Genomic DNA, 11,826 nt, shown 5'->3' with positions numbered 1-11,826 from the left:
GAGCAGGCCGATTTCGAGGCCGCTCCGGCTTGTTCATCTGGGCTGGCCTTGGGACTGAGAAATGCTGCTGGAAGGCGCCTGCGGCCCACGGGCCCCTCCCCTCCCCCAGCGGCAGGCTGTGCTCCCCTGTGCGCTCCAGGCCAAGCCCCGCTGTCAGCTGGGGCGGTCCATGTGGAGCTAAGTGTTATGTTTGAGTAAATAAGTCTCCTCACAGTTTCTCCAGTTTCCGTGATTTCCAGCCACCTCTTAGCTGTCAGAGGTGACTCGTATTCCACGGAGCCTGGTTTGGGACTGTCTCCACCACTGAAGGCCAAGGCCACCGCAGCCCCTCGCGCGAGGGAGTGCAGGGTAGGGCTCCCTCTTGACCCTCTCTCGCTCCTCCCAGAGTCTGCATCGGGCCCTGCCCCGGACAGCGGGTTTCTGTGCTCTTCCATAGTGTTCATCTGGATCTGTATCGCCTTTTAGATGAATAATCTCAGGTGGTGGGAACAACGTAGGTTTGTTTTAATTTCCTAGCAGAGTGTCCACGCTGATGAGTGTTTCGTGGATATTGTTAGCTATGGCAGGTCAGACACTACCCACGCCGACGGCTTGGCTGTCGTGAGAGTAAGTCCAGCTGACGCCTGTAGGTCGAGCTCAGAGCTAGGTTTCTGTGCCTTGCGAGAGCCCTTTTGTCTGCGAGGTTTTCATGTGAACATGTGTCTCCTCTAGACACTGGCGGAGCCTGGCCCTCTTCCCTGTGACAGTCCTTGTAGTCACTGAATCCTCTGTGTTCCCAGGACAGCTTCTCATAGCTTACCTTCTGCAAAGTCATCCCCAGTGATTCCCAGAGGGAGCAGTGACTGATACTGTGTCCATCGCTCAAGTCCCAGCCTTGAGAAGCCCAGGAAAAGTTTTGTTGGCGGGAGGTGGGGCTTTCTGTACCCCCCCGCAGAGGGCTGGGTATGCCCACTCCTCCTCCTTGGGAAAGGCTGGTGGGTGAGGGGGAGCCAGCGAGAGGGGAGAGGGAGCCACACGCAGTCAGGCCCTGCTCCCCTGCTCCAGCCCTCGCACAGACGCTGCGCCCCCCGGGCCCCTGCCGGATTTCCATGATAAATACCGCAGTGGTGACAGATAGTGTGGCCATCCCTGCTCTTGTCAGCCGGGCCTTTTAGCAGGTTTGATTAATTGCTTTACGATTTCACATCCAGCCGGGGGGCCACTGGTGGGTCGCTTCTGTCCCCCATCAGGTGGGGGAATGGAGCAGGCTGCTGAATGAGTCTATAGACAGCCACCATGTGCCAAGCTGGTGACCTCATTTTGAAGGAAGATGAACTTAAATTAACTCCTTCCGGCCCCATGCAGTTTTGTGGGGCCTCCCCACCTCATCAGCATGCGCTCGGGGCCTCAGGGAAGAGTTGCTGTGGGGCTGCTGGTCTCTGTGCCCACGGGAATGGGGCGGGACTCGTGTGGCACCCGTGGGGTCTCAGTCTCCGACGCGCCCGCCCTCTGTGCTCTGGCCCCGGAACGAGGTGGCGTCAGGGCGGGTCTGGGAGGAGTCCTCCGGGTGCTGGGTGGGTCATGGCTCTTCTGTGCTCCCCAAAACGCTGTTGCTGAGGAGCGGAGCTGCCAGCTTTCATGGCGCAAGAAGAGAAAGTCCGCGCCCTGTGAATAAAGGGCGGTGGTTGCTGCCAGGGACTTCCTGTGCTGCTCGGTGCCGTCCCCAAGGCAAGCGTGTTTGCTCGAGGCAGAACACAGGGACACTGTTCTTCAACTGTCGCAGAACTTTTAAGAAAATCGTGCACACAAGGCTTTGGTCTGCCGACATCTTTTTAATTTGGTTTTAAATTTAAAACCGTCCTGAACTCAGCTGACATAACACCCAAGCGACGTTGAACAGGGCGTTACCCAAGTGTCCTCGCTCGCTCTCTGGTTTCCTCCCCAGAGGGTGAGGGCTGCTCGCACCGCCTTCTGGAAGGACAGCTGGGCCCAGGCTACCGCTTTGCCTCTGACCCTTGCGGAGTCCCATCGAGAGGACGGGGTGTCCCCTACTCACCTCCTTGACGGGCCGTTCAGCTGTGGCCTTCCGCAGTGGAGATGGAGGGCAGGGTAGAGTGTATAGAGGATTGTGGACATGATACAGGGAAATGACAGGTGTCATGTGGGGTTAGTTTCGACTCTGGGCGGTGAGGAGTGACACAGAGGCTGGCCTTTAGTTGTCGTTTTTGATCAGTGGGGGCTCCCTGGTTCCCTGCACCGGATTTTCCACAAGATTGTCATTTTCCAGTTTTGTGGACGCTACACGTTTTCCTTGTGTTCTGGCTCCCCCTTAATCGAGCAGAGCTGATTCTCGTAAATTGTGTGAAATTTCAAAAGAAGAATCAAACCATTGTTTGGCCGGTGGAGCTTTTGTTACGCAAATTTCATTAAGAGACTGGGACTCTCACAGGTCTTTCAAAGAGTCCAACTAAATGTCCGAGCCAGAGCCAGCTCCACCCCGGCCCCTGCGACCCCCATCACTGCCTCTGTCTAGCCCTGGCCCGCCCTCAGAGGAGGCAGGGACTTGAGAAGTGACAAGATGGGACATTAAAGGCCCACATGGGCTCCGGGCATTGTTGGGGGCTGTGGCCGTCTGTTTGACCCGTGGAGGGAGGGAGAGCAGCAGCGCGGTGGCCGTGCTGGAGCTGAAGGCCCCATTGTACCATGGAGGGGCCGTCAGGTCGCCATTCTCGTGCTGAGAAGGACGGAGCGCCTTCCCTGGGCCGAGGCCTCCGGCTGGGCGGGTGCCCTGGTGGCGCAAATCTCCGAGCCACTCCAGGCCCCTACTGAGGACACGGAGACGAAAACCAGCAGGTGCCACTCGGTGGTGTCTGTGGCCTCAGCCTGACCAGAGAGAAGGTTCCGGTTCTGGTTTTTGCCAACGGGAGGGCCCTGGGTTTGTTAGAGCCTGCCCGAGGTGAACAGGAAGGACTTCACCCCTCCGGCGAGTGCCGAGTGCGGAAAATGCCCTTCTCTCCCCTTCTGGAGTGTTCCGTAGGGCCCTGGGGTTCACCGTACTTGTTGCTTATCCTCATCTCGTGTCCTCCCATCTGCAGGGGGTGAGAACATCAAAAGCATAAACCAGCAGTCGGGAGCGCACGTGGAGCTTCAGCGGAACCCCCCTCCCAACACCGACCCCAGCCTGCGAGTATTCACCATCCGGGGGGTTCCCCAGCAGATCGAGGTGGCCAGACATCTCATAGATGAGAAAGTTGGCGTACGTACAAGGCCCTTTCCCCACCCGGCTTACTAATGGCTGGGTTTTCTGGTGGATGTCCAAGGTACCTGTTTTTCCCTAGAACCTTGTACTTCCTGTGCCTTTCAGTGCTCACATCATGTGGGGGCACCCCCTCCCGCTCTGCTGAGGGGGAAGATTGGGACCCAAGGGTACCAGGGCCAGGCCCAGAGGCGATGAAGGAAGCCTTCTGGCAGAACTCACCGAGGCCACCGCAGCTCAGGCCCCAGAGCCGTGTCCCCTGCAGGCTTAGATGAGCAGCTGGGGCGGCAGCAGCCGTCCCCCAGCACTGCCCTGGGACCCCCATGGCACTGCCCTGGTGGCCAGCCCTGCAGGCAGCTTTCATTGACTCTGGCTTTAGTTTCAGGCACCTCAAAGCAGATAAAGAAAGGGAGTGTTGATGGAGGACAGATTGGCCACTGCTTACCTCAAAGGGGACGTAGAATGGCAGAAAGAGCCGTGGGCCAGCCTAAATTGACGGGAGAGTCAAGCAGGTTGGTCCCTAACCCCAGGGTGACATGCTAGGGCAAATGTGGTGGTGCCAGTATTGGCTGTGTGGTGGTATCGGTCACTCGAGGGGCAGAAGCCATTTCTGCAAATCAAGTCCGCTGTGGGGAAGGAAGGCTAGTGTGAGTGCCATAGGGTATCTTTACTTCGCTTGACTGTCTCCCCGAAAGCTGTGGTTTGCCTTGGGGGGGCCTGGGCAGAGGGCAGAGGTGCATGTGACAGGCGGTTGAGAGTCCTCCTCTGCCACGACAGGGTGCCGGTCTTGGAGCACCTGGAGCCTTTGGACAGAGCCCTTTCAGCCAGCCCCCTGCTGCACCTCATCAAACGTGAGTCGCTTCGGGAAGATTCCCTCCCTCTCTCCCACTCTCTCTCCCAAGAGGGCCTCCTTTCCAGCTGTTTCCCGGGAGTGTCGGCCAAAAGCCCACAATCCTGGGTGCGGGCGGGACTCATCTTTATCTCTCGCCAGTCTGTGGCTCGCTGGGGTGAGAGCTTTCCCGGAGGACAGAGGGTCTTCTGGTCCCCGCCAGCATCCCCCAGGGGAGCTCACCGCCCTGGGGCCGAGGGGCCGGAGATGTTTGCAGAAGCTTTGGGCGGGTCCTCAGGCTTTGGCTTTGTTTTCCGCTGTCTTTCAGCACCTTCCCTCCCCGGAGCTCAGGGTGCTTCCCGAACATGGCTGCTAAAGTGAACGGAAACCCCCACAGCGCCCCTGTGAGGTCGGTGCCCTGCCCTCACTCCCCACATGGTTCTGTGGGGACTGGGTCGCGGTCACCTGGCCAGTGCCAGCGAGGACCAGCGGGCTTGCCTGGCGGGGGGCGGGGGGCGGAGGGGGGTGGTGGCGGTGAGCAGCGAAGAGACAGGGCGATGGCGGGAGGTGCGCCCCGGTGAGGAGGGGGTGTGACAAGCACTGGGACAGCTGGCTCTTTTCTCCTGCACAGCGGTCCTCCGGCCTTTCTCGCCCAGGGCTGGGGCAGCACCTACCAGGCGTGGCAGCAGCCCACACAGCAAGTCCCAGGTGAGTTTCGTGGCGTCAGGTGGGACTGTGCACGCCCCCACGGAACGGCAGAGGGGCTGCTGGGCCTACAGCGCTCTGTTCCAGCTTCTGGCCACCAGGCCTGGGACACCCTCTCCCGGAGGTGTCAGGCAGCCTCTCGGGGCATCAGGCATGGGCATCGAGAGCCCGCAGCAGGCCCCGCACGGGCCCCACGCGGGGAGAGCGGAGAGAGCGGGGAGAGCGGAGAGAGCTCGTGCACAGCGGGCGGCGGCTGTGAAACGGCACCGCCTCCAGCGGGCCCCGTGCTCTCCTGGCCCACCTTCTCGCACTTTTCTGTCCCATCTGCTCTGTCTTCAGTGCTGTGGGCTTGTCACTTTTGTTCCTCAAGAATGGGTCAGTAAGGCCTGCGGGGCGTGGGAAGGTGTGGTTTGATCTGAGCCCCCCTCCCTCCGGCCACAGCTCTGCCCCCACCCTGCTCTCCCAGGCGTCCCTGTCCCTTCCCACCATCCCTCCCCCCCCCCACCTGCCCCTGCTGGCTGGGGCCCTTCCCACTCCCCTCCTCTGGCCTCAGGATGACCACCTCCCTGTCCTCTGTCCAGGCCATCCTGGCTGGACAGGGGCTCCTTCTCTCTCCCGAACTTCTCGGAAAGCGCACAATTAAAGAACCAGCTCTGCTGAGAAAGTGTAACAGCGGAGGTTCTTGTGGGCGCCAGGCCCGCTCCCCGCTTCCCGCTCCCCACTCCCTACAGCCCTCTCCCCACTACTTCCCACTCCCCTCTCCCCTGCCCCCATGTTAGCTATAGGAGTCTTTCTTGAGTTTCACTGCTGGGGAGCCCGTCTTGCGTAGCCTGCAAACACCAGGCCAAACCCTGACCTTGGGTTACTCCGACCATCCCAAGGGCCCGCCCGCCCGCGTGTGGAAGGCGGCCTTCAGCCCTGCACTGTGTGTCCTGCACACCAGGCTGCAGGACAGGCCTCACGGCCTTGCTCACGGGGACTCAGCCCGGGGTCTGGCGTGCTCCCCCTTGCCCATTGGGCAGAGTGCTGGCTGAGCATTCCTTCCCCAGGGCCCTGGTCAAGGTCACAGCTAGATGAGCTCCCTGGGGGGTCTGGAGGCTGCTGCTGTGCAGCCTCAGACACAGTCACCTTCTCTGACCTTCTCTGGGCTGTTTTGTCATCTTTGAAATGAAGGGCTTGGATTTGATTTCTGAAGTAACCGTGAACTCTGAAATTGCATGGTTGTATTTTTTTCTTCTTTCCAAACATTTTCTTATGGAACGTCTCACACATATAGAATGTTCTAAAGAAGTTCACCGTGAACTCCTGCACACCACCTAGATTCTGCATCCCCGTTTCACTGGGCACGCTTTATCCCAGAGCCTGCTTGCGTGTCATGTCCTCCTGTTCCCATCCCATCATAGGGCGCCCCCAAGATGTAAGGTGTTGTGGATCAAGTTTGCATTTGTCCAGTTGTCCCAGACAGGACCTGTGAGAGGCCTTTGACTGGGGAGTCTTTATGCTGAAGCCCAGGGGGACAGGTCTTTCTCCATGAGGCACAGACCCTGGGGGGACGCGGTCCTGCCCGCCTGCGGCCAGACGGCCCGGAGGAGTTGGCAGAGGCAGGCGGGAGGAGCCAGAAACAGGAAACGCCTAGGGTTTTGCCCCTGTTCACCAGCTTCCGTCTCGTGATGCTGAGCTTTGTCAGTTTATTCGGGGGAGTCGAGAATTGAGAATTTGTTTTGGTCAGTGGAGTCTTGTTTGTAAGGAGAATCTCGCTCGCCCACACCCTCCATGTCTGAGGGGAGAGGCCTTGCTGCCGCATCCCTCACGCCCAGCCTTCCCCCAAACCGGATCCTTCTGCTCTTAGCGTCCTGGTCTGGCCTCGTCCTGTCTTGGCGGCAGAGGGAGGAGAGGGTCTTCTTTTGCACCCCTCCCCGCCATGTTCCCTCCCCAGCCCCACACCAGGGCTGTCCTCAGTCGTCCAGGCATTCACCAGCGGGGAGGACACATGGCCGTGAAGCGTGTCCGCTTGCGCGTCCACGCTACTGCAGACGCGGTTCTAACACGAAGACACTGAAGGGGCCTTAACAGGTGGACACGGCCCTGGCCCGACCTTGGCAGAAAGCAAGGTCCCCGCTTGTCCTCGGTTGTCTTTCAGCTCTTTGTGTGCCTGGGCAGGCAGCGGCTGCTCTGCCCCCCACTCCCCCGCCACCTGTCTTTACTGCCCTTGTCACTTAGGGAGCTCCCGCCACTTACGCGGGGGTGCGGAGGGGGGCGAGAGCAAGGCCACGTCCTTTCCTTTGTCCTACCCCAAAAGGCAGGAGGCTGGATTGCATCAGAGGCTTGTTGTGGCCGTCAGCCCTTGACCGTGGGCCTCGTAGTTGTCGGCACCTTGAGCACAGTCTCTGGACTGTCCCCCTCATGTTTGCTCCAGAGGTGAAGCTGCCAGTCTCTGAACAGAAGGGCCAGGTAGAGAGTACCCGGTGCCATTTGGACCGTGTCCCTTTTGAAGGCTGATCCCAGGGGCTAGTCGGTCTGGCTGTCGGGGCGTCGGCCTCTGCCCACCGTCTGATGGGCTCGCGGCTGCTCCTTGTCGTTGTGCTGGGTAGTTGTCCTGGGGCGGCAGCAGTCTGCCCAGTCCCCGCCGCGAGGGGAGAGGGGCTCTCACCGCATGCTCCCCCCCAGCCCTCCTGGGCGTTGACGCATCACCCCCTCCACCAGCCCGCTGCTGCCTTCTTCCCAGGCCACAGGGCCTGCGCGGGCTGGACAGTAGTGGCCAGGGCGAGCGAGCGAGCGCAGTGCAGCCGCGTGCGGCCCGGAGTGGCTGGGCTGGGGGCCGAGGCGGCCCGAGGCCTGACTGCTTTTGTGTTCTTCGCACAGGCCAGCAGAGCCAGCCGCAGAGCAGCCAGTCCGACTACAGCAAGGCCTGGGAAGACTATTACAGAAAACAGAGTGAGTGCGGCGGCCTTCCTGACAGGCAGGCCCCGGTCACAGCTCCCGAGCCCGCAGACTTCACGGTCCATGGCCCCTGTCACCATTCTTTCTTCCACATGTGCCTGTGTGACTCGGTCTCAGTGCTCACCTTTGTCTCCCTCTGCCCCTCTGTGTCAGACGCGGAGTAGCCTTTGCCTTTGGGCTTCACCTTCCTCCCTCCTCCCCGTTACCTCCCCCTCAGGACTCCACAGGGCCTGGAGGTGGGTGTGCTGCCTCAGCCAGAGGGGAAGGGCACTGGGGACCGCTGCCTGGGTCCCCTCTAGAACCATGCGGCCAGGATGCAGACCAGCCGGTGTCCTGTTCCCTGTCTTTCCACCGCCGGCTCTTTTTGGCCATTTCAGGGCAGGTGAAGACGAGAGAGATGTTGGAACATCTCTCAGGGAACAGAGCCTCGAGCTGGAGCGGGTGCTCAGATGTTTTTCTTGAGTAAGCTCATTTTCTTAACTGTGCCAGAAACAAAGTCGGTCTTTTTAAAAAGAGGAGCAAAAAGGCTAACAACAACCGAATAAGTTCAGGTGAATCGTTTAAATTAGTACTAAATCTTCTGTGTTTATAACCAAAACCGCTGAACCAGGAGGGCGTTCTGGAGTTGTGGGAAGAGGCGTTTCTCGCGACTCTTGTCTGAGATGTTACTTGCTGGTTGGAAGAGCTCAGGTCCAAGGCTGGCAAAGAAAGTTCATCCTGCCGTTTGGGGTCACCTCGAGCGCCTGACAAAGGTCCAGGTGCCCGGTCTTCCCCAGACCTCCCAGTCCAGGCCCCCAGACACGCAGGCCCACGTTTGCAGCCCTCCGTGGGGTTGATGCCTGGTGCGGGTGCCAGGCACCCCAGCCAGGCCCTCCCTCTCTCTCCCTCTGTTCTCTCTCGCTCGCTCTCTCCATCCCTTTCTCCCTTCCCCCTTTCTTCCTCCCTCCCTCCTCCTCCCTCCCTCCCTGACCAGGCAGGCAGGGCAGGCAGGGCAGGCAGACGCAGACTGTGGCTCTGAAGAGAAGACACTGGGAGGCCTTGCACAGCAACGACAGGCTAACCGGGCAACGACAGGCTAACCGCACTTTCTGCAGCCAGCGCCCGGGCCGGGCCGTGCACCCTGCCCAGCGTCGCCTCCTCCAGTGCCGTCCAGATGGGGAGCGCATCAGGCGCTTGTTCCAGACGCCTCAGAGTCTTTGGAAAGGGACCCTCCAAGTGTCCTTCACCTGCCCTGCGTGCGTCTGCTCCTGCTAACCCCTCGTTTCCTTGGCCTTCAGGTCACGCCGCCAGTGCCGCTCCTCAGGCCAGCTCCCCGCCAGACTACACGATGGCCTGGGCGGAGTACTACAGACAGCAGGTCGCTTTCTATGGGCAGACGCTAGGGCAGGCCCAGGCCCACAGCCAGGTGTGTAGCCAGGCCGAGCACTGCGAGACCTCCCAGCCCAGCCCCGGTCCCCTCCTCCCAAGACCTCTGTCCATCTGACCCCAGGCATGGAGGGACAGCTCGGAGGGCTGCAGCCATCCTGGCCCCCTCCTCGCCCCAGAGAGAACAAGTTTTGGCCCACGCGAGAGAGGGCAGTTGGGCCACCCCTCCAATGGAGGGCCTGGTCTTCCCTCAGATCCAGGTCATGTGCCAAGTGGCACTGTTTCTCCTCTGGACTGTGTCCCCAACTGTAAATCAGAGTGCCAAGCTTAGGTGACTGTAGGCAAGCTGGGCACTGCGAGAAGGGACTGTGGAGCTCACGCCCCACTACTGTTCTTGAAGAGGGTGGCATGGCCAGGCTGTCACCCCCGCCCCTGGTCAGCAGTGAGGGGTGGCGGGAGCCAGGCCAGCCCATACCCTCGGAAGGCGGAGCAGGGCAGAGCGCCAGGTCCTCATCCTGCACGGAGGCCTGGAGGGCTCTGTCCAGGCCAAGGCCAAAAACAGATTTCCTGTTAATGGGAAGAGGGCCAAATGCTCCCACAGGGCGTGTTTCGGGTGACCTGAGGCCAGGTCCAGTCCCTGGGGACAGCATGTGACTTATCAGAGGCCCTGGACCTCAAGCTGGTTGGCCATCTCACTGCCAAATCGGCCGTTTGTGCCTAGGCGCAGCAGAACGAGATGCCCGGGCTGGTGGGCGACGGAGGAGCAGCGCTGCGTGCTCACTGCCCTCTCTCCCCGCCAGTGCGCCCTGCAGCTCACTGCCCTCTCTCCTCCCCAGTGTCCCCTGCAGCTCACTCCCCTCTCTCCCCGCCAGTGCCCCCTGCAGCTCACTGCCCTCTCTCCTCCCCAGTGTCCCCGACAGAAGAGAGGCCTCAGGGCCGGGGCTTCTGAAGCCCGGGAAAGGTGCTGAGACACTGGCTGCTTGTTACGTGTCAGCTGCCGTGGAGCCAGAGTGGGGAGGGTGACCTGTCACCTCCCACAGGCTGAGCCCCAGACCCAAGACAGGCACTTGAGAGTTCGCCACCACAGGCTAACTTCTGCCCCCTTCCTTCCGCAGGAACAGTAGGACAGTGACCTGCGGCTTCTCCACCCCACACCCCCCAAATCATCGCGAGCGAAAACCTATTTGTAACAGAGGTTTTTAGATTTTCAAAGCATTTGATGAAGAGCCTTTGTTTTGTTCTGTGAAACACTATATTTAGATTAACAGAATTTTTCTAAAAATCGGGAAATTAGTTACTAAAAATTGCTGATAATTTTTGTTTCATTATTTTTGTTTGTTATTTCAAACTTGGAAGCTCTGGGATTCTTTTTTGGAGCAATAGCTGCAAATCCAGGCACCAGGATGTGCCTCAGAGCGTGACATTTCAACCTGGTGTGGCCTGTTTTGTTTTGCATGTCTTTTTATTTACAGTTTTTTTCTGTTGCAACAGAAAGTGGCTTGGAAGTCTTAGGTGGTATGTAACAAATTGTTTTAAAAAATTTTTAAACAGTATTTAAATATTCTTAAATGTGTAAATTCATTAAGTGTTTTACTTCTAATTTCTTGTATCTTGGCTGTCTGGTTTTATTGCATTTTTTAAAAAACAACTATTATGTATTGTAATTAATTATGTGAATTCTGAATTGAGACAGATCATTGTATTGCTGTCCAACAGGGATCGGGAGGGGGCATTTTATAGGGTTTGTATAATTTCTAGAGTTCTAAAGGGTAATATAAAAATGTGTCATGTGTTTAGCATACGTTTTTTTCATGTCTCCATTACCGGTTGCAATTCTGTATCTAAGACCTCCAAGCTTGTTTTAAAAACAAAACAAAAAACCTTTCTCTGTTCTCTCAGAAATATAAATACTGTTATTTTTAATATTAAAAAGAAATCAATATAACTTTTAACAAACACTGTGGAACATTAAACCACGTCAAAGTGTAGTAGCTATTTTTTAATTCCAAGGTGTTCTTTGCTTTTTTCTTTTAAATATTTTTTAATTGTCAAATTAACTAGATGAAGAAATCTAGTATTAACCACAATTATGAATTAAATAATTTTGATTTAATAAAAGGGATAATGATTTCCAATGTTTACTGTAGTGTATCTTGTACAGATAACATGTATTTTTAAAGGAAAAACGGAATCGAAGCTATTTTTTCTTGCATTTTTAATTGACCTGAGGGACATTCCGTTTGAAATGTACTGACGTTAACAGTTTCTGGTTTTTTCTCCTTATTTTCTTTATAATGCTTGAAATGTCTAACTATTAAAAAAGGCAGTTGGAAATTGTTATGCATGTTGTTTAAAAAAAAGTGTTCTTTTTATTTGACTGACAATTCATTTTACACTCTATATAATAAAATTTCCACAAGACATCTTGTGGGCAAAGTATTTGTAGTCTGTTTGGTTTCCATTTGCTCGTCTCCCTCTGCCCCCGCCCCCACCCCCCGAAATACAAAGTGAGGATTCTCGCGGTTCTTAGCTGATCAGCCTGACTCGGTACACAACCTAGGTTGCTAGCTACTTCGTTAAGCTAATTTTATTTTAATGGCTTTGTATAATTTGACAGTTTGACTTGAGAGCCTTGATTACCGTCAGCCCCTCTTACCTGTCACATCTAAGCGTCTCTTGACGTGGGTGTGACACGGAGAAGTCAATAACAGTTTCCTCAGGCGGAGGCGCTGTCATTGTGAGCGGAGCCGGA

General features: G+C 57.0%; 1 protein-coding gene across 4 annotated transcripts in view; it reads left to right on the top strand.

The window, feature by feature from the left end:
• FUBP3 (far upstream element binding protein 3) overlaps nt 1-11,513 on the top strand; it is a 52,279-nt gene extending 40,766 nt beyond the window's left edge. For 3 of the 4 annotated variants that reach the window (XM_011370040.2, XM_023536528.1, XM_023536530.1), the window contains 7 exons: nt 3,075-3,235; nt 4,013-4,086; nt 4,393-4,473; nt 4,696-4,772; nt 7,632-7,703; nt 8,987-9,114; nt 10,190-11,513. In XM_011370040.2, the coding sequence (XP_011368342.1) occupies nt 3,075-3,235; nt 4,013-4,086; nt 4,393-4,473; nt 4,696-4,772; nt 7,632-7,703; nt 8,987-9,114; nt 10,190-10,198 (602 nt within the window). In that variant the 3' untranslated portion in view covers nt 10,199-11,513. The remainder of the gene's footprint in view (nt 1-3,074; nt 3,236-4,012; nt 4,087-4,392; nt 4,474-4,695; nt 4,773-7,631; nt 7,704-8,986; nt 9,115-10,189) is intronic. The other variant, XM_023536529.1, reaches the window with a different exon arrangement.
• The last annotated feature ends 313 nt before the right edge of the window (nt 11,514-11,826 follow it).

The sequence above is a fragment of the Pteropus vampyrus genome, unplaced genomic scaffold (assembly GCF_000151845.1).
Source record: "Pteropus vampyrus isolate Shadow unplaced genomic scaffold, Pvam_2.0 Scaffold158, whole genome shotgun sequence".
NCBI classification, from domain to species: domain Eukaryota; kingdom Metazoa; phylum Chordata; class Mammalia; order Chiroptera; family Pteropodidae; genus Pteropus; species Pteropus vampyrus.
Note: the sequence above shows the minus strand (reverse complement) of the source record. Positions and strands in the feature narration are given on the sequence as shown.